The 23,614-nt window shown below is 34.7% G+C and overlaps 1 protein-coding gene across 7 annotated transcripts in view; it reads right to left on the reverse strand.

The window, feature by feature from the left end:
• Window positions 1–23,614, reverse strand: part of PPP2R5C (protein phosphatase 2 regulatory subunit B'gamma) — a 67,378-nt gene that overhangs the window by 26,112 nt on the left and 17,652 nt on the right. For 6 of the 7 annotated variants that reach the window (XR_014490797.1, XM_083349182.1, XM_083349180.1 and 3 more), the window contains 5 exons: window positions 11,867–12,066; window positions 8,301–8,411; window positions 6,639–6,731; window positions 6,424–6,554; window positions 134–193 (listed from right to left, as the gene is read on the reverse strand). Coding sequence is in view for 6 of the 7 variants with exons in the window: in XM_083349182.1 (XP_083205308.1) it covers window positions 134–193; window positions 6,424–6,554; window positions 6,639–6,731; window positions 8,301–8,411; window positions 11,867–12,066 (595 nt within the window). In the remaining variant the exon portion in view is untranslated. The remainder of the gene's footprint in view (window positions 1–133; window positions 194–6,423; window positions 6,555–6,638; window positions 6,732–8,300; window positions 8,412–11,866; window positions 12,067–23,614) is intronic. The other variant, XM_083349179.1, reaches the window with a different exon arrangement.

Below are 23,614 nucleotides of genomic sequence, written 5' to 3' on the forward strand. Positions count from 1 at the left end.
TAACTAAGAGAAGCTATGCAAAATGTTTATTGTTTTGTTCAGTTCAAGATCCATTGTTACTCTTTATAAAATTCTGAAAGGTTTACATTTAAGCAGTATTATTTATTATGAAGCATAACTATTAAGTAGTTACCTTCCCAATATTTCCAGTAATTCTGCTATGCCATTGTGATGTTCTGTCTCATAAATAAACCTGAGAAAACACAATTCATTATCATCAATAGTGCAATTTATTCAACAATATGATTGGTTGCATAAAAGGCACAAACACAACTTACTTTCATCAATTTAAAACCATACTGTGTATATTTGTAGATTCAGAATTTTTATTCAATTGAATTTTGTATTAATTATTTTTACTTATAACTGAGGAGAGCTAGGAAAACAAAGGGAAAGGTATCAGAAAAATATATAGTGTTAGATAAGGTTATCTTAAAGGAAAAAAAGGGTTATCAATAAACTGGATTTTTCCACTTGTCTTACTAGAATGGAACCAGAGAAGAGAATAAAAATTAGATTATAATCCAGCACTAATTTGCTTTGAAACACTCTGAACACAATGGAACCTGTTTCTAGTTTGGCAATCAAAGACTTGTGATATTCATAACATTAACAGAAATAGATTTTGGTGTGCAAAGGCACAATTACCTATTACCAAATGATATGCTGAATATATAGCTATAGTAAATAAAAATGTTATATTTTTGGAAAGATACTTGAAGGACCAGCTGCTTTTTGAGGAGCATCCAAGAGCATTAGAAAAAATATAAAAATTAAAAACCTTAATAGAAATAATGAACACTATACAGACTATATGGAAGAAATTAAACTTCATTTTCAATGCTCAAAAGTAAAACAAAATAATTTCAATCAAATTCCACCAGATGATGACAGGCAAGAACATAACCAATGTGGGAGATACCAAGAAGCATTATATGAAAATGTATCTGGTCCTATGAAATAGGTTTGAGCTACTACGTTGAACAGCAAAAAGATATGCGTGTGTGTAATGCCATGACTTTTAAGGTTCAAAATGTAATAAAAATTAGCACCTTAAATCAGATTAAAATTAAATCAGTATTAGAGAAAACAAAATAGGATTAGCTGCTCACCCTCTGTGGAAAAGTAAAGCAAATGCTAAATTAAGACATAGCATAAATAACTGTATCCCTGATACAAGTAGTCTTTGACTTACAACCACAACCGAATCCAAAATTTCTGTTAAGTGAGACATTTGTTAAGTGAGATTTACCCCATTTTATGACCTTTCTTGCCACAGTTGTTAAGTGAGTCAGCGCAGTTAAGTTAATAACACGGTTGTTGAGTGAATCTGGCTTCCTCATTGACTTTGCTTCTCAGAAGGTTGCAAAAGTTATCACATGACCCTAGGACACAGCAACCATCATAAATGAGTCAGTTGCCAAGCATCTGAATTTTGATCATGAGACCTTTTGCAACCTTCTGAGAAGCAAAGTCAATGAGGAAGGCTGCAATGGTTGTGTGAAAAACTGTTATGTCACTTTTTTCAGTGCTGTTGTAACTTTGAATGTTGTAAGCCGAGGATTACCTGTATCACATTTTTTAAAACAACAAACTGAAAAGTAGAGAAGCAGAGATACTATTTCAGGATTGGATCTATTTTATAGCTGCTTCCATCATTGTTTTGCAAATAGACATTTGGGGCAATGATTTAAGGAAAGTAAGCCTTCTAGGAATCTCAAATACAATTTTAATTCCCCCAAAGAGGAAAAAATAATCCTCTAAAACTACAACTACTGGAGACATATTTAACCTCTCTTTGCTATGTACTGATTATCTTCTTTAAAATACGTTGGGGAAAGCGGGGGTGTCTTAAAATTTACACAATTACTGGGAGGTCTATTATTGCATTTTGGCATCAGAATGCATCTCAGCTCGTCTTTAAATATTTGGCAGCTGCATTAAGATTGGTTTCCAATCAAGGCAATAAATAAATAAATCATAGGATAAAGAAAAATACTGTTTTGCTCTCTTACAAATTTGATTAAATTCTTTATATTTGCTAACTATTCTGGAAGGCAAATCGGGGAAAATCATTAGGCTTTTTACTTGTATATTCCAGCAGTTTTGATTTTCTAGAGAGCTGCAGGATATTAAGGTCCTCCTAAAGAACTTTATTACAATTGGACTTGAGATAAGGCTGAAATCTTGATGAAACTTGGTATATTGCATTAATTCCAACAAAGCTGGAATTGATTCACAGAGATGGTTCTCTGCAATGTATACAAGAAGCTTCTATCAGAAGTATAATGAAGATAAGAAAACTTTTGAGCTTCCTCCTGCATAAATGGTCTTGAATCTGTATAAGTTCACCTTAGTGTACCAACTTCTTAAAATACTTTTTTCCCATTTTTTTAAAAGTCTGTGTTCATTAAAATTTAATTAGAATTTTTCTGAAGCTTTTTCATTTCCTTCTATCAAGAATTAACTTTTGTTGGAGTATATCAGTGTTAAGCACCTACATTATAACTTCTGCTTATAGACTGCATTAAAAGTTCAATGTTTGATAACTCTCTTGGCTCTCTTCCTCTAATGCAGGGGTGTGAAACTGGCAGTTCGCAGGCTGGATGTGCCACATGCAGACCACGCCCACCCCGGCTCCACAAAGGCAAAAAAAAATGTTTAGATACATCACATGACACGATCAAGTTTGACACCAGTGCTCTAATGGAAGCTCTAGGATTAGTAGCTGCCTGTGAACCATATAACCTAACGAGAAGGAAGGACTCACTGGAGAAGAGCCTAATGCTGGGAAAGGTTGAGGGCAAGAGAAGAACGGGACGACAGAGAATGAGGTGGCTGGATAGAGTCACTGAAGCAGTAGGAACGTTGTCCATGGGGTCGCGATGGGTCGGACACGACTTCGCAACTAACAAGAACAAGTGAACCACATAAATCATAATCTATCAGCTGAATAGCCACTTCAGATGGAGCAAGTTTCTCAGGAATTAGCCTTTTAACAGCCACAAACTAGTTGTTAACTTATGCTGATGGGGGTAATTCTTCCCTGAGAGGCAAGATAGAAAGGAAAGGGTTTTGGTTTTTTTGCTGATGAGGCATATTTTTTCCCCAAACATCAAAACTTGATAGAAGATGTAACATTTTTGTTTAACATTTTTTAACAAACAATTCAATTATAGTTTTTGAGCAGCTCAAGGAGAAAGAGAAAATGAAGTATAATTAACATAAGTTCACCTTGTCCACTTTATTATATTTATATTTATTATATTTCTTTTGCCTTTTAGGTTTTTTCTTTATTTTTATGGCTATGGACTCAATGTTTTAAACGTGTGTGTGTGTGTGTGTGTGTGTGTGTGTGTGTGTGTGTAGATCTTTGGTCATTCGGGTTTTTTCCCATGTAAAATTGGAGGTATCAGGGCAACGTTTTGACGAAATCTCATCCGTCATCCTCAGGCTGGTGACTTCAGCTTCCTTCTGTTAAATGTTTGTTAAGCATTCAGAATACACTTGCTTAGTCCCAGACACGGGACATATCTTATTTCCTGTTTCAGCCTAGCCCAAGGCCATCTACAGGCAGTAGCCACAGCAGTGGCAGCTCATATTTGTGTAAATCTTTTGGCTTGCTAACATTCTTTGTTTTATATATATATATATATATATATATATATATATATATATATATGACCAAAAAATTTACACAAATATGAGCTGCCACTGCTGTGGCTACTGCCTGTAGACGGCCTTGGGCTAGGCTGAAACAGGAAATAAGATTTGTCCCGTGTCTGGGACTAAGCAAGTGTATTCTGAATGCTTAACAAACATTTAACACATATCTTCCTTGCTTCTCAGCTAACAGAGAGAGAGGGGTTAAAACAACTGCTTAAGATGCAGTCGGCCCAGGTTCGAATCTCAGAAGGGTATGGCTGACTGATGAGAACAAATAAGTTTGAAATGATCATATCGGTCTCCCTTTATTCTTTGTTAGCAAGCCAAAAAAATTACACACACACACACACACACACACACACACAAATATAAATATAAAATATGGTTTGCCTCACTGAATATATTTTTTTCTTTTTGATCCAAGGTCATCTTGACACTTCTCATTATTTTGAACAATCTTATTTTTTTCATGAAAAATTAAGATCGAAGGTATATGTTTCAAAGAAGAGAAAGATCTTGGTTATTGCTGCAAAAATAGTATCTTCCTTATGGAAATATTTGTGGGCAACACAGTGAATTAATCAGATATATATCTGCTGCAAATTTTACTAGAGGAATTGTTATTTGAATTAAGATTTTTTTAATTGTATAAATGATTTTTTTTCATATACCAAAGGCTATTTTATATAATTTTGGCTATTAAAGCTTTTTGGAGTTTCACTGGTTGATTATAAATACTCAGGAATACTATATTATTTTATAAATTAAAAATCAGTGAGAATATAAATTTAAGAAATGGTAACTAGCACATTATAAATAAGAAAATCCTAAAACCCAGAAATATTTATGTCAAGAGAAGCCCTAATTATGGATGAGATACAAATTATTGTAATCTACACATAATTGAATTAATTGTCAGATTTAATTTTTAAAAATAATCTGCAACTTGGGTTAGCCATTTTTTCACAGAAGGCATCAAATTTCCTTTCCAATAAGCACAGTGGTTAGCTTTAAAACTGATTCAGAATACCTTGTGGGAATATATGTGAAAAAATTAATATTGCAGATTGAAAAAGAAATATAACTTCTAACATTTGTTTTATTCTAGTATATATAATTCTCCAGAATTGCTGGAACATGGTTGCCAAAGATGGAAAAATAATCTGAATTGGTCTTTATATTTTTAGAAATGATCTATTTTAACAATCAGAACTGGGGCAATATATCAGTGATAAAAAAACTTTTTTCTGTGATATTCGATTTTATTTTCATGTTCTTCTATTGAAAGTCCCATTGTTGTATACTATAACAACATTTACATTCTGCATCGATTTAACATATGGTATAGGTAATCTCTGAGTGATGAACGTTCACTTAGCGCTCGTTCAAAGTTACATCAGCACCCCCCCCCCAGTGTTTATGAGCAACTCCCAAAATTACAAATGTTACAACTCCACAGCAGTTATTTGCCTTTATGAATGACTGCAGAGGCTCTGCAACATTCATCCTAGTCCCCCCCTTCCCCACAACTGCTTCCCCTTCCCATTCTGCCATGCCAGATTCACTTACCTTGCAAAAATCCCCTCTGCCGCTGTTTCTCCTCTCTGCCACTTTGAGGGCGAGGAAAGTCAATAGAAACTCCTGGATGCTATAATATTGCAGAGTTCAGGCACCCATCCTCCCACAAATTCTCAAGTTACGAATGGAATGGGCAGGCTCCATTACATTCGTAACTCAAGGACTACCTGTATTTAATTTGTTTGTTCTGAGTTAGACTGCATTAATAATTTGTAAATAGAGCCCAACAATTTTTGTGTGATAAGAGTTTCAAATTTAGTCAATTTTATCCCTTGTTTCTGCAGCCTTTTAAATACTATAATACTCATTTGAAGATACTGAAACCAGACAGGTAGTTTAGGCCATTGTAAAGTAAAAGTCTGAAAAGATCTGTCTTTATCCTAATCAAATTTTATAATTGAAGCATTACCTTTCCAGAACCTAACCCCCTAGCCATAATATGATTATTATCTTTGGTTGAAAACTAAAAATGTGACCCTTGTAAATAATTATGTCATTTCAGTTTAACTCTTTTTTAAACAAGGATATTGATGGAATGATATTGTACACTCAAGCATTCTTGTCATAATTTACAACTGACATTTCTTCTTTTAATAGAAATCTTTACTTCTGTCTCTGGTACATAGACAAAAGCTAGCTCAAAAAAATAACACTTTTTCACTCTTATTTCCATTTCTCTCTCATCTATCTGCAGCTGGTACTTCTGTCTTTTATATATGATTAGCAAAAGCTGTGGCATAGCTGGCACTACCTTCTTTAAAGGGGTTCTGCCATATGTTCTGTTTTGGGAAAACTGGGCAATGGGGGAAATGTACAAAGGAAAAATTACAAAATATAGTGCTTCTACAGCTTCAAATGAACAACTATTGGCAAAGCACTCTGCTATACACTTTCTGTCTATATGTATCTACTGTACATAAAAAAATATCCTGCTATTAATTCACATACCAAAATGCAGTAATACAATATTGTTAGCAGGGAACTCCAATTTTAAGTAAGTCAAAAATGCTTTGGCCTGCCTTTTGGAAAGGAAATTACATTATTAACTACGGGATGTGTCCAGACACTTAATGAATTTTATACTTGTTTTAAGAACATTTTTGTTTTCTACAAAAAAAGTTGTAATGTGATTAAAATACTTTATCTATTACTGAGCATCAGCAAAGAATATAGACATACCTATAAAATATGTTGTTAATTTGCTTCCTGATGTAAGCTCTTAGGCCTAAGAATTTTCCATATATTCTGTGCAGAGTAGTCTTAAGAAAATCTCTTTCACGAGGATCCTCACTGTCAAAAAGCTCTAAAAGCTGCAAAAGATGAACATTTATTTGCTTAATCCATTTCAAATTAAATGGAACTCAAACTTTGAAGATATATTCTTTTAACCTCACCTGCAATACAAACTTCTGATCAATATATTTCTTAGCTATATTAGGTTGGAAATCTGGAGATTCTAAAAACCTTAAGAAAAATTCATATACAAGCTGAAAAAGATCCACAAAAATAAAAATTAGTTTTACAATATAAATCAACTTGAATTTTGAAAAGCTGTTAAGACAATACTGAGTTTTAAATACTTTCCAAGAAAGATTCAAAATATTATCAAGATGGATACAGGTAGTCCTCAACTTACTAGAGTTCGCCAAGTGACTGTTCAAAGTTACGACGACGCTGAAAAAGTGACATGACCATTTTTCACACTTATGACCATTGCAGCATCCCCACGGTCACATGATTTACGATCGGATGCTTGACAACTGACTCACATATATGATGGTTGCATTGTCCCAGGCTTATGTGATCTCCTTTTGTGACCTTCTAACAAGCAAAGTCAATGAGGAAGCCAGAATCACTTAACAACCATGTTACTAATTTAACAACTGCAGTGATTTGACAAATGTGGCAAGAAAAATCATAAAATGGAGCAAAACTCACTTAACAAATTTCTCATTTAACAACATACATTTTGGGCTCAGTTGTGGTCATAAATTGAGGACTACCTGTATGTGCAAGATTAATTCCTTCAGCTTCCTATGTTCTTGTAATATTTTTTTTTTGCAGACCATAAATCATCCTGAACCATTCATTTTACTCAGGCTTGGCAGGAAGTTGTTCATAACAAATTGACCAATTCCATTTCCCAATAAATATTTATTATATTAATTTCATAAAAGTTTGCAGTTCTGAGTCAATTAACATGCAATGACTACTGTGAATTGTAGATAAAAAGTTGGAAGATGAATGCAAAAATGTACATTCTCCAACAGAGAGAAATGCAAAATGTACATTCTCCCTCTCTGGTTTAACTATGGTCAATACATGTATCTGGAATGTGCTGGAATTGGTTTTAGCAATTATTTTGTGAGATAAAAAAATATGTAAATAAAAGCTAGATGGATTTCCCAGTGTATCTTAGGTAAAAATTTAATCACTATTGTAGTTGGTGCCAATTTACTATATTGCTACACCTAAGACTTAAGGCTACCTGACACTAGCCAGAGATATTGGGATTAGAAATTCCAGAATTCAAAGTTAGATAGGGTGTTAGTTATGAAGTCTAAAACCTATGGAAATTGTAATTTCAGAAAATCTGGAAGATGCCAATTTAGGAAATTTTGTTTAAAGGAAAATGTAACTATGAGATGGGAAGAGAAAAAAGGTTGACCTTGTACTTTTAATCATGGAGTATCACAGTGGATCAGTTGGTCTGACTTGAAGTACTATTTTACTTAAAATTATCTGGATGTTTACAATAGCATCTTTTGTTCAATGAACCACAGGTGCCACAAATTTTTACCTATACTTAAAGCTTATATCTCAAAATTACGATCTTATTACGATAAGTAACATTGCATTAAAACATGCTAATATTTTATTTATTAAAAACATTAACCTAACTGCATAATGAAACAGCAGTATTAGAATATATTAATATGCAGATTTTAGATATAACCAGATAAAAAAAACAATATCTAGATTTATGTTTTCATTTTGCAGTTTGCACTAATTTTGCCATTCCTGAATTAGAATGTAAGCATGTATTTCATTTCTACCTGTAAGTGAGGCCAGGCAGCTTCTAAAGTTGGTTCATCTTCCTCTGGGTCAAATTCTGCTCCCGTTGGATTGGATGAAGGGGGTAGTGTGCGAAACATGTTAACTGCAAACTAAAATCACACTTGATTAAGCAAAAGTATTTTTTAAAAGCCCAATTTTAAGAAATATATTCTTGCATAAATATTTTTAAAAACAGCTAAACAAATACAAATATATAATAGTTTCTCCTCAATTACAGAAACATTTCTTTTAAGAAGTTTCTCAGAAAATTCTAATTTATTGAAAGGGGGAAAAATAAACACCCAGAATTTTAAGAGGAAAATGTCAGTTTAGAAAAAATGAAATTGAAATGTCAATTTAGAACATAGTTAACTAGAAGTATAATTTATATAGAAGTGATGTATTATACCACACCGTCATATTTTGCTAAATAAATGATTTTGTTAATGATCTGTTTCAAATTCTCTTGCACAAAATATCTTTTCCTCTACCAAAGCTAATTCATATTAAGTATTATTCTTGTGCTCATTAGAACAACACTTATTGAGAGTAGCACTTGATCCTAAGCTATTGGTGTAAGAAGGTTGAAGTATGGAAAGTCCTTGGTTAAAATCTCATTTTAATATGAATTTTGTAGGTAATAATTAGATAAAAATGGCAGATGAGCAGAGCCATAATCTTCAAATATTATCTCTAGCAGAATATCTCCCAAATAAAATTTACTAAGTTTTAAACTGCGATGTATCAGTGTCTTAGAACTGGCTTTCTACTGTACATCAATTTCTGAAGAGATAGTGAGCACTGTGAAGCTCTTCTGAGTTTAATGACTGAATGAATGGATTGCGTCTTTTTTGTTCCAGCATCATGCCCTCCCAAAGAAAAGTTGCACCATTGCTAAATTTTGGCAATATGATCAGAAGATCTCTAGGGGGCATTAATTGGAAGCTCAATGCTATATGTGGTTTGCAGGTTGATTATTCCTGATATATAATCTAGGTTGAACTGAACTATGTTGTCCACTTAAGAACCAGTCTGAAAGTTGGAGAATGGTTTTGGATTCAGTGTGCCCAAGCAATAGTAGTATGAAAAACTTTTTTCTGGTAGCCCTGGTTATTTACCTCACCACTTTCTAGACAAAGAGCATCTAGCTACAGTAATATCAAAGTAATTTCTGGTTGTTGTGAAAAACAATTTCTTTAAAAGTGCCCTGCATGAGATTGCCTATGAAAACTGTAAGTAATTATTCAAAATAATCTGTCAGGCTGCTATTAGAGACAAGTGAAACAGAGGGAACTATTTTTAAAGTCTGAGAGAAATCTCTTGGCCATCGTTTCCTCCCATTTAGGCCTAATTGTATGCTATTCAGAGAAGTTGCAGTGTCTCTTTGCAAACTGAATTGCAATCAATGGGAACCTGCATTTTCCAAAAAAAGAATGACCATCTAAAATGTTGTTCTTTATCATAGAACTGAAGTGGTACCTCAATGCCACTATGCTAGATTTAAAACTGTTTTCTAATAGTCCTTGCAATAAATGCAGATGTTATTTATTTATTTTGCAAGCAAGTCTCCCAACCTTGACTTTTCCTCATATACTACTATAAGCAGGGTCAATAATAAGCTTAAACGTTGATTTTTCATTTATGATAAATTTAGAACATATATCTATGTACCATGCAAATTCTAACAAAATTAACAACAGGGTCTACAGCAGGGCTTTTCAACCTTTTTACCGATTGTACCACTTTTAGGATATGGCAATATTCAAGTACCACCTAGCAAAGTGTCAAAAACTTGATGACCAAAAAAAAATCCACCCAAAAAACCTGTTCAAAGTTGCAATTGCACTGAAATGGCTTATGACCATTTCTCACACTTATGACCATTGCAGCATGCCCAGGGTCATGTGATTTATATTTGGATGCTTGGCAACTGATTCATATTTATGATGGTCACAGTGTCCCAGGGTCATGTGATCCCCTTTTGCAACCTTTTAACAAGCAAAGTCAATGGCAGGGCTGCTGGTGGCTAAGAGCTAAGGTGGGACTTCCTTCCCTCCCTCCTTCTCATTCCCATCTCCTTCTGAAGGAAGAATTTGGGGAAAAAAACACCCCCCCATATTTTCCCTCTTCCATATATTCATCAAACAAGGAAAAGCCTCCAGAGACAGTAAATAAAAGTTGTTGAGTGAACTAGCTTAAAAAGGCACATTCCCCTTTAAGAATTAGTTACTGGCTAGAAAGGAAAGTTAAGGAGCACAGCCAGCACTTAAGGAAGAAAAAAATATATAGTTAAGTACTGGCTGTTGGCTAACACAGCCTCCCCAAATGGCTCCATTCATAAGTAAAGGAATGCTATAGGCAAAATCCATTCAGGAGAAAAATACTTCAAAATCCCTTGCAGCAAAACTTACAGCTAACAAAAGCTAACACCAGCCATCAGCCAAATAGGTTGACTCAGCCTTCCATCCTTCCGAGGTAGGTAAAATGAGGACCCAGATTGTTGGGGGCAATTAAGCTGACTTTTTAATAATGCCGCTTGGGGTGTGTGAAAGCCCTAATAAGCAGGCATATACATAGAATGAAGGCTACTGCTAAGCTTGTAAGCCGCCCTGAGTCTTCGGAGAAGGGCGGGATATAAATGCAATTATAAAAAAAAAAATAGAAATTGCCAAACACTCCTTAAGAACATAAAGCCCACATTGCACAAATCCCAGAACTTCAGTCACAAAAGCACATAAGAATCCTTCCACTCTCCATCTCCCTCCCTCCATGCCTCACCTCCAGCCGATGCTGCCTTTCTTCATTGCTGCCTTTCTTCATTCCTCATGGAGGGCAATCCCTCCCCCGCTGCATTTCTTGCCTGTTTACTGCTGCCAGCACAGGTGGCTGCCACAGCAGTTGTAGATTGGCTCATGATCTGCTTGATCTCCTCTCCTCTCCCCCCACCTTCCTCCTTCTTTCCCTTTGGTGCAACTAGAGCTGACTCCACCTCCTCCCGAGGCTGTTTCTTTTTCTCTCTCTCCCTGTCCCGCCCAAACTGCCTCCTTTTATAGCCTCTCCTGTCTCCACCCCCCTCCTCTCCTTTCTCTTCTGGGAGTGAGCCGGAAGTGAGCCTGGGGCCTTTGCCTCGCCCCAGCCACTCTGCAGCTCCGGAGGATTCTCTCAGTTAGTCCTTGCCTGTGTTGGTTCGTTCCCTCCCCCACTACATTTGGCTGGGCAGGGCTGAGTACCACCTGCCACATGCTAATGTACCACAGGTGGTACGCGTACCACCAGTTGAAAAGCCCTGGTCTACAGGACCAAAATAAACACTCCATTCTTCATACTGATAATAATAACTGAGCATGAAATGTTATTAGAAATTAATTACTTAGTATGTATCTGATCGTACAATACTATATGCTTCCAAAAGCCAAGCCTCTTATTTTTATATATGAGATTTTTGTACAGAAGAGAATAGAGCACAGAAAAAAATGTTAAAAAATCCAAGCATAAAAATCTGTTTAGCAGAATAAGTCAAAACAAAAGGTTTTTTAACAAGTTTATTTAAATTTAAATAACTTACCATATGTACTACTTCTGGATAAATGGGCTCAGTAATTACATTGCGATTATGTGTGATGTACTCTACCATTTCACTTAAAGCTGCTCGTTTTACTTCCTTCCACTTCAGGTCACTTAGTGGATCAGAAACAAAGTCGAAAAGGACACAACATTGTCGCAATTTCTGAATAAAAAGCTTTTCTTGCTCACCGGAGGGAACATCTGAAAAGATTTTTAAAGTTATAGTTATACTTCTTTTGCTTGTAAATCTTTCATTACAGTGAATATTATAATAAGATTTTCCGAAGACAAACTGATTCAGCTGTTGACATTTTGTTTAATGCTTATATACACCCTACTCCTCCTTCCTTGGGTTTACTCCTCTAATTCTAACTGGTATTTAGTAATAGATGAAATTGTCATCATTTACAGTATACAGTATACATCACCTAACCCTATATTTGATGACTCCCTCCCAATTTAAAATTCTTTTACCTGACCTAGAAATTTGGTATTTGTTATACCCATCACACAGAACACTCTTATATTCATAAAAAGTGTATTGACTGTTTTATGTGGATCTGTCAAAACTCAGCATGTGAAAGTTCCCTCAAAAAGGATTGCACTTAACACAGAGTTAACAAAACAATATGGAACATAATGTTAGGACTTTCACTAAAACCAACTGCAAAGTGTTGTGGCAATATTACAGAACAGCTCAGCCATGATGATCTGTTATATACACAGGAAAAAAATGGAGTTTTTTTTAAATTTCCACACATCATTCAGACATGATGCTAAAGTAGCAGGAGGAGGAAGGGAGGTAGGGAGGAAGGAAGGAAGAGGAACAATGAGACATAAGCAGTGTAGTCTCATTTGACATTCTCTGTAAAAAAGAACAACAAAAGAATATGTGGTTCAGGAGCTCCATGGAGCTGTTCCTACATGGCAATATGCACTGATGTACAGGGATGTTTTTAAAAAGCCCCCATAGGACTATGGACAATAATAGTGCATTCAACCTAGCTATCGTGAAGGCCTGATAAAATTTCAGAATTAGAATAGAGGAGTGATAAAATGATGGCACGTACTCATTTGATAAAAATCCAGAGACTGGGAGGATTGAATGCTAGATTTAGTTTGGAAATCAGTATCTTGGCTATACCACTAAAGGAAACTCCTGGCATTTTCAAATTGTTATGGGAAAAGAGTCTTCAGTAAAAGACATGAAATCCAAAATGTTGTTAAGCCAATTTGATTTAAAAGGGTTTTTGAGAACCATTCAGATAGACCCAAAGGGAAAAATAATGTTAACCAGGAAATTAATGAGATAATATAAGGCATGGCATTCATGGAAACCAAACCTTTCTTTAGCCATAAGGCAGTATCAATATTTTTGTTTTGAAGGGAGATCAATATATATATACATACATACACACACATACACACACATATGTATGTATGTATATACATACACAATATGTATACACCACTAATACAAACTCAATTTACTAATTTATTCCAATAAGTAAAAATACCTTTTAAAATACACCCTTACGTTAAATAAAGTCATGAATAGGACTTTAAGTAAGTTATTAGAAATAATTATTGTATAAGGTTATATCTTAATAAGAAATAAACATGAAGATTCTATTCTGCTTTGTACAGTGTGCTTGAAATGAAAAGATTTGAAAGAAGGTATTTTCTTAAAATTGCAGGAAATATACTTTCTATGCTGACAAGCTTCAAACATAAATAGAAGACAGAACTATAGTGGGTAACTGATGATTTTAAGATTAATATTAAGTGATTAAATATTTAAAAGTCAATTAAACATTACATTAAAAGAGTTATTTTTATTTTGTGTTCAGTTTTAGATATCTGACGTGGCCTAAAGATCAACTTAACATAGGGGCACAGACAAGTAGGGATACAATACTAAGTGAAATTCAGTTGCTGCTTTCGTCATTGTTACTAGGAGACCAGTGATAGCAAAGAGTTTGGTAATCACAGAGAAGGTGCTAAATGATAGCTATTTATGAACAGAATACCATTCTTATGACAACTGGCTTGCTCTGAGATCCCTAAATATAAAGAGAAACTAATATCAACACTTCACTTTAAATTGTATTGTTGATTTGGTTTAGCCTAACTTGTTGTGTGAACCCACTGTGATTTTATTCAATAAGTTTTCATCAAATGATTTAGATTTAGACAAACTTATCAACTTTATTTTACATAAATTTAAAATGAATTTAAGGAGCGTTCTTCATTTTTCCAAACACTGTTTAGTGCAAATATTACTCTTCTGACATAAATTGCTAAAATTGAGTTTGCAAAGGAAGTATAAAACTATAGGGGCAAAGTTGTCAATTATAATCATAAAACATAATCATGGAAAATTATTAGATCAGATTTACTGTATCATACATTATACTTCGTTAATGTGCTTGTAGCTCTCTATTATGAATATTCAGCAGTGTTTTCAGAATTTACTGCTTTTGCTAGCATGACAAAAAACATAAATTGTGCCATCAATCCCACCCTTTCAATTATGTGATATCATATCACACATGCTTTGTCATGCTTGACTGTCTTGCAATCCCGTGACTATTTTTTGAGAGTTTGAACAATCTGTGTACTCCTGAGCATACATCATTCAAAATACAACTGATAATCTTCTTACATCAGACTGAATGATGGAAATTGAATAAATGCTTGCTATTCTTCGAAAAATTGTAATAGTTGCATCAAATTCTGTGTAAATGATATTGAATAAAACTCATTGTCCTATTTTAAGTAAGGATTGCAGGTTAATCACTAAAAGACAATGGTAGAGCCAGCACTGTCTTTTAAAAGAATGGTATGTGTAGAAAAAGTGAAAAATAAGGATTCCAACAAGTTAAATTCAGCTCCAAGTAACTCCAGTTATGTTTTCTTGCCAATACTATGGAAGCAATTTTCCATTATCTTCTTCTAAGAGGTTTTTTCAACTTCCACTTTAGCCCACTATCTTTGAATTGTGGACCCCAATTCCTATTCCCACCAGAATATGAAACATATACCACAAACATGTATCTCAAAGCATACTGCCATATGATTGGAACATATATTGTTGGGAACTGAATAACTTCAATACATGGTTAAGAATAATGGGCATTTGACAACTGTTAACAGTATCCACCTTAACTTACTTTCACATAGAGATAGGCACACTAAATTAAAACTAAATTCAATATGAAAATTATCAACAATTTAGTGAAGACAGTAGAGACAAATAGGAATCTCTTAGATTTCTTAATTTTTCATTAACTAAATCATGATAATGTTGAGAGTATACAACTTTTTGTAAAGGAAGCTCTGTACAACATCTAACTTTTATTATTAATTTTAAATGAAAGACTGATATATAGGAAAATACAATGGCATTTATCAGCATTGACTTTACTCCTGAGAAAGCCTCTTAATCCTTCATTATTTCATAAGAAAATAAAAATTTTGGGTAACTACTGTTCAGTGCTTTATTTGGAACAGTCTGGACATTGCCTGGACAAGACCCTGCAGATTTCTTGGCACGATTTTGAAAGTGGTTTGCCATTGCCTCCTTCCTAGGGCTGAGAGAATTAATGGCCCAAAGTCATCCAGCTGGCTTTGTGACTAAAGCAAGGCAAACTCAGTCTCCCAGTTTCTATCATGATTCCTTAATCACTACACCCATAGATGAATTAATAAATTAACCAAAAAATTATTTTTAAATCCACTAAATATTTTTCAATTTGTATCAGTTTAGTTAGGAAAAAAATATTCCTGCATTATCTTAAGTTGCTATCACCAGATGGTTTTTATTTTTTTAAATGGAAGAAAACGGAAAAAGATTACTAATGAATAGAACATGGGATAACTTGTTGAAAAAAGGACATGTTTGTATTTGTACTAACTTGTGGCAATATTGTTTCAAAATGTTTCTGTGGACCCAAAGCATGGAAATCATAAGATGAATAAAATAAGAAAACAATTTTCATTTCTTATGTTAGAATTGTAAGAAAATGTAGTTCTCCAATAAGAAATACTGAGAAGGATCTCTTTATTTTTAAATGATAGAATGGTCCTGCTACAATGGCTTGCTTTTTGAAAGTAAACAAACTGGGTTAGCATAGGAACCAATCTTTAGTGATTTTCCAAAAAGGAGAGTGACTAGCAAAAATCTATTAGGTTAACTATGATACCAAAAAAAATCACAAAAACTATAAAAGTTTAATATACAATGTAACAAAAGTTATCATTTATTTCTTATTTAACAAATCATGGACAAAAAATAATCTAAGAATTTTAATAGGCTTGCAACTCAGTCTAAATATTTAAAGCCATTCTACCTCAACTGATGGAACACCTGTCTGACCCCATGTAGCCTTGGAAGCTAAGCAAGGTTATATCTAGTTATTACTTTAATGAGCCAGCACAAGGAAAGTTTAAGGATATTTAATATATAACAAATATTGATTGGTTTAGCTACCCATTTAGCTTACAGTTAAAAAATAAAATAAAATAACCAAACTCATAACAATGAAAGACCATTAAACCATTAATGACTATTAAAGCCTTTACAAACATAATCTGTGGGAGAATATAATCAATCTCAATAAATACCTAATAAATTACAATGCCTATCCGCAGTACATTTCGTAATTACTGTTCAACTCATCTAGAACTCTGACTATTAAAACAATCTGAGACTTAATAGCCCAATAACTTGAAATAACAAATATGTATGTAGTGAAATGAGCATGAATAAGTATGTTTGGCAATTTACAAAGTGATTGATGTGTACATATCTTGAAAACAATATGATAGGATTTTGCTAGTCAAGCCTTATTTGATTTTGATTGGGTAAGTTCCTTAACAAATTGTAGAAAAGCTGTGGACATAATGCATCTTGAATCCAGCAAAACATTTGATAAAGTACCCTGAAGCATCCTATCAGCACAGCATAGGGCTGGATGGCATATCTATTCCCTTTGTATTTTTAGCAATAGCACTTAAACTTATATACCGCTACACAGTGCTTTACAGCCCTCTCTAAGCGGCTTACAGAGTCAGCATCTGGGTCCTCATTTTACCAACCTTGGAAGGATAGAAGGCTGAATCAACCTTGAGCCAGTGAGAATCAAACTGTTGGTAGTCAGCAGAATTAGCCTGCAATATTACATTCTAACCACTGCGCCACCACAGCTCTATTTTTTCTTTCTATATTTTTTCCTGTGCATTTTCTATTTTTTAATACTTTTATTTTTTTCAGTCTATATTAGTTTTTATCTCTCTGTCAATCGATCAATCAATTTTTATTTAGTCACTGAGCAGTAAATAAAACAATCACAATTGATTAGGATAAAAAAAGAAAGTAAATTGTAGTTTCTAAAATATCCAAAAAAGATTGGAAGAGATACTATGGCATAATGTGCAAACTATAGAATAGGGGTCCCCACCCCCCGGCCCACAACCAGGCCGTGAGCTGTTTAAAACTGGTCTGCCTGAAGCTGCGGGAGAGCGTGCACACACATCCCCACTTGTGTGAATAGATCACGTGCACACACGGTCCATTTGCAGGCATGTATGGCCGCCGTTCATGCAAATGAAGCCACACAACACACACATACTTGCCCGCCCCTAGTGCGGAACCAACACCCCCACCCCCGGTCTGCAAAGCCAGAAAGGTTGGGGAATTCTGCTATAGAACATTACTTAGTTGTATTCAAAGAAATAAAATGCAATTAATCTGATAATAGCAACTTAAGATAAAACAAGTCAGAACGACCAGGATTTTAGTAAGGAATGGAGATAATAAGGCCCATAAACTTTTAAAATCTCATCCTTTCATTAATAAAGTAAGATTCTTAAAACTTCTCCCACATATCCCTTTCTTTTATTCTCATGCATCAGCCTTGTATCTCTGATTATTTTTGCCATGTATTTCAGTCCATTAAAACAGGTGCAGTGGCTCAGTGGCTTAATGATGCTGGAGATGGTCTCAGCTTTGGTGGTTCAAGACCTAGGACTGCATGGCAGGGTGAGGTCCTGTCACTTGCCTTAGCCTGTGTCCACCTAACAGTTCGAAAGCATGTTCTATGCAAGTAGATAAATAGGGACCACTTCAGTGAGGAGACCAGCTGGTATTCTGTGCAGGCAGTCAGATTCCTGATGGTCCTGAACCTTCCCAGTTGCGGCACCCATTTGCGAAGCAACTCTAGGAAGTGAGGGGCCTTGGGTGATGCTGCAGGAAGAGCCACTTGTCTTTCTATCTGGTGCAAAGCCAGGTTGCCCTCCTGTGGCGCACTTTGGGAAACATGTCCTATAACAGATCTGGTGCCTTGGAAAGCCAAACTACTACTTTGCAATAGCATTGTGGTCTCCTGACTTCTGTAACACCACCATATGCTAATAATAAATAACAGTCCATTAAAAATCATGTCAGTTCTTCCCTACAACATTATAATAAACATTACAATTACTGCTCTCATTGGCTTTCATTTGATAATGAAAATATTTCCTTTTCGGATCTTCTCTTAGTTTCACATCTGGCTTTTAAATTTACTTGTACATTGTTGAAAAAAAATTGTTTCCCTCATACAATACTTTTCCTTAAATCCCTGCACTGTTTGCATCTCCATTTGTGGAACTTGAACAAGATTCCTATTAATCTTTTGATATATTCATCTAGTACCTATCTCATCTGTATTTAAATAGCATTCTGTTTGTAACAGTTATTGATTCACCCCTTTTCTATTATTATTTCCTTTTCTTTCTTCTTAACATATTATTAGGGCACAAACCAAGGCTTTGTTCTTGGTATAGCCCTAGGCTGGTGAAGTTATAAAAATATTTTCTTTTAAAAATGTAAGTCTAAAGAAAATCTAAAAAGCTTAGAAAAATATATTTTAGCAATAATCTTTAAAATTAATATTAGCAATATTCAAGTCAAATTAATTGTTGTCTGAAAGAAAGGGGGGGAGGGTGTGAGACCATGGAGAAGATGTGGATGGGCAGGACTCTTCTCTGACTTAGTCCTACTAAGACTGAGTATAGCTTATGAGTGTTTGGGCCACCCATATTTGGGATATTCCATCTTAATCCTGGATGGAATACCACTTCCCCACTCAAGAGTGGAGCATTATCTAGTGTCTTTCTGAACTCACAGTCCTGCTCAGTGAGGAGGTGGCAGCTGTGGCCAGGAAGGCCTTTGTTCAGTTTCATCTGGTATACCAGTTGCATCCTCTCCTACATCGAGGAATTTCTCTCTAGATAGATACTCAGTCACTTCATGGCTCGACTACCACAATACACCTGTACATAGACCTGCCCTTGAAGACCACCCAGAAGCTTCAACTTGTCCAAACTAAAGTGGGCAATGATATGCATGGCTTAGTATGCCTATGTAATACCTCTGTTCTGTGAGCTGCATTTGTTGCCAGTTTACTATCAGGTGCAATCACGGTACTAGTAGTGGTTATCCATAAAGGCCTAAATGAAATAGGGCTTGGTTACTTGAGGAAGTACATGTGTCCCATACTATCTGCTTGCCCAATTCACTTTGGCAGGTTTGGTGCCCTCCTTCAGTTAAACAATGATATCTACGAAGATCCTGGAAGTGTACCTTCTATGTCATTGTGTCTGCACACTGGAAGGAGGTTCCCTCTGAGACCCAAATAGCAACAACTGAAGCTCCCACACAATCATGTGGGTTTGCTGTGGTTGTTGTTCAGTTTGTGTTATTTTTTGTTCTTTATTTTCATCATTCTATTATTATTCAGTGAATTACCCATAGTTGCTGGGAAGCAGTGTATAAACAAACAAACAAATAGTATTACTTATAGATATGAAGTGGTTATAAAATGCTCCTGAAATTCAAGTGGAAGTGTCCCATGTGCTTTCTAATCACATCAATTCTTAAATCAAAACTGTTTATGTATCTAAACTATGGAATCTTCAAAAGAATTGGCCTAATGATCAATTATAGAATGATATCTGTCTCTATTCTTTCTTGGTTATCATGAACAATGTTCAATTAAAGGATAAAATTGAATAAAGTTTGCAGGTATTGTAGGATTACCACAATGAAAACGCCAATCCTGTGGTGTTCTTCCCAATTCTATCAAGAGGTCAGTTGTATAACTATACATAAAATACAGTTTAAGAGTACAAAATAATGAACAAGGGCAATTTAGAAATAAACCTCCATTTGGTTATCAATGACAGACACTCAGAGATACAGAACTTTTATTACACACATTAGAAAACTACAACTTTACATTACTTTTTGACAATTGCCATTCAAATTGAGGCAGTGCCAAATCTGGGCTATGGGAGGGGGGTGATCGAAAACATCCCAACAAAACTGCTTCTTGGGTCATCTAGCAGTGTGCAGGCGAGCATTATGATGAATCAATATCACACTGGAAGTGGTGCCATAGAAAATCCTGCCAAATGTGAAGATGCCAAAGGAGTACTGCAAGTGAAATTCATGGAACATGGTTCGACCATCAATTCAGAAGCCTACTGTGAAACGTTATGAAAACTCAGATGAGCCATCCATAACAAGCGTCGGGGCATGCTGACTTTCAGTGTGATATTAGTTCATGATAATGTTTGTCCACACACCACTAGACACACCCAAGAACTTTTGAAGCAGTTCCATTGGGATGTTTTTGATCACCACCACCACCCCTATAGCCCAGATTTGGCACCGAGTGACTACTACTAAGGAATTTCAAAGTTTGTAAGACATTATGACAAGTGCCTTAATTTGAATGGCGATTATGTCAAAAAGTAATGTAATGTTGTAGTTTTCTAATGTGTATAATAAAAGTTTTATATCTGCGAGTGTCTGTCATTAATAACCAAACGGAGGTTTATTTCCAAATTGCCCTTGTATATGAAGTCCTTTAATATTCTAAAATGTGACACAAATTCATATTAGTAATAGCAACAGTTACTTCTAGTTCAACAACAACCTTGAAAACAATACTCAAATAAACAAAACCAATATATCATTTCACAGATATTAAGGAGAAAATTAAGCAATGAATTTATTTAACACTGCAAGCTAAACTATCAGTTATTCTATACACACACAGACACAGACATAGACACACACACACAGTGAAGACATGTAGAAGCATCCAAACATTTTGAAACATCCTACATGCTAGTAATTGTCTGGCCGAACATGAATAGGCTCAAATGCATATACCTCTTATTTTCACATGCTAATTAACCCATGTACACATCCAAACCCACTCACAATTTATTCAAAATTAATGGAATACCTTTAACTGCAGTGTAAACTGTTTGCAATTACTTTCTGACTGTACCATCCTATGTAAATAAGTTTTGTTAGCAAATTTCACTCTTGCACTTCTCATTCCTTACTTGAACATATCAAATTAGCATACCTAATACCTAAAACTGACCACCTAAAGCTGATTTATTTCCCATTTTATAACAGACATTTCAAAATGGTATGATAAATTGTTTTATTAAACATCTATAGAACTTAACACCTGATATTTAAAGTAAAAATTTAATCTATTAAGAATTCTTGTACTGAGCAATATTTCTTATAAGAACACGAAATTGTAATTACAGTAAACACATTTTAATACCCTATAACAATTTTAGAAGCATTCATGTTTATCTTTTTAATATTTAAATCCCTTATTTTCCAATGTCACGTGAATGCTTTTTATGTAGCATACAGCTTTTCATTTTTAAATTGCCATCACTGTAAGGATGCAATTCTATCTTTACTCTCCAATTAATATTATATGATACACATTGCTTATTAAATTCCTTTTCAATGCAGGTCAGCAAGCTGAATGATACAGACTATTCTACAGCTGAAGTTACCACAAACTGATAAATAAGCAGCTGTTTAACTGATATCAATGCTATGTAAGCAACTAAGACATTTTTCCCACTCTACCTCTTACACATACAGTAATCTTCATCAATCTTGTTAAAGACTCATTTGAACTATGTGTTTACATTTCAATTGCTGAATGTGACTATGTGTGTGTCCGTGCACACATTTTACTTCGAGTCTTTCTCTACACAGAGATAAGGCTACCAACACTCTTGTATTTCATGAGGTATTTTAATAAACTTGATAATGTGTACCCTTTTTTGTGACATCTGTATTTTTTCCTAATATAAGCTATTGCCAACTATGGATTTCAGATGCTTAGTTTTGTATTTATTTTATATAATTCCATTCATTTGAAAATGTATTTTTTTCTTAAAAGTGTGTTACTTTGGAATGGAGAGAAACATAGGACAGCCACAGCTTGACAGAAATCAGAATTCAGTAACATTAAGCACAGGAATACTTATGACTCATTTGTGTATGGAGTCTGAATGTACTGCATTTTATATAAAATAAAAAGATAATATTAGTGAATTTGAAATCAATCATGAAAAGGCTTTTCTGCAAAAAAAGGAAACATTTGATGAGGAAGAATTTAAAAAAACTATATTGAATATGAAAGCAGCTTGATTCTCAGTAGCTAGGATTGCCAAGGGTCTACTTTAAATGCCAGTCTAATAATAAGTACTTTTTTTCCCCAGAGTAAATAAACATTTCTTCCTACGTGACCTTTTTTCCAAAGTGGGAAGTTTAGGAGCATTTCCTCCTTCTTACAAGCAATATCTATAGTGGCTTGATAGTTCTCTAAACTATGCCCATCTACATATTTGTAACCCAAGTGTCCTTGTAATATATTAAATCTCATTAATCTTAATTAACAGTAGACATTACTTTTACTATCATAATACGGCAGAAACAACATCAGAGAAATCATACAATATGTACCAGTGATGTTTATCTCCTAAAAGAACGGCATTTTCAAAGATCTTCTTTTCTCCCTCTAGCACCATACACACACTGAAAATCTACATGAGGATTGGATCTATCTATAATATATCCAGAGCAGATACAGGGTTTGTTTCTTAATTTACCAATCCTAAAACTACCATTGCGATGCACCCATTTCAAGCAATCCACAAAATTCTACAATATTCCTTATTTTTAGTATGTTTTTATCTGTTGCTATTTTATCTGTTAACCATTCTGTTACCACAGAACAAAATTGTTAGTGACAAGTTACAAGCTTGTAACAAGATCTTTTCTATGTTGCCTCCAGAAATCATGGGTGCTCCATCACTGGAGATTTTAAGAAGAGGCTAGACAGTCACTTGTCTGAGATGGTATAGGTCCTCCTGCTCTAGCAGGGAGCTAGACTAAAAGACCTCCAAGTTCCCTTCCAGTTCTGTTCTGTTCTGTTCAGTTCAGTTCTATTCTATTCTATTTACATAATACATGATAAAATATACCCAATAGAAACGGGAAACGAAGAATTTTTGAGTCAACAAACCATATTTTTAATACCTATATTTCTAGCTCATTTGTTGTAATGAAGTAATTTTTCTGCAGTTGCATATTCTTGAGTAATAAAAATGAAGCCTTTTTCCTGAGCAACAATTTGATCATCTTTTTAATTTCATAACATCAGCATTTTGGGTAGTTCAGCTAACTTCAGCCTGTGGATGAAATCCAATTGTATCCACTTGCTGCCAAGTGCTACCTATAAGCAGTGTCCATGCTCCCTCTGACTGTTATGTAGCTGTCTCATCTCCCCAAACTCACTAGAGTAGAATCTGAGGTCATACCTCTGTACTGCAAGTAGAAGCGGGTGGGTCTACTTGTGCAGCAGCAATTATT

The sequence above is a fragment of the Vipera ursinii genome, assembly GCF_947247035.1.
Source record: "Vipera ursinii genome assembly, chromosome: 1".
In the NCBI taxonomy this organism is placed as follows: domain Eukaryota; kingdom Metazoa; phylum Chordata; class Lepidosauria; order Squamata; family Viperidae; genus Vipera; species Vipera ursinii.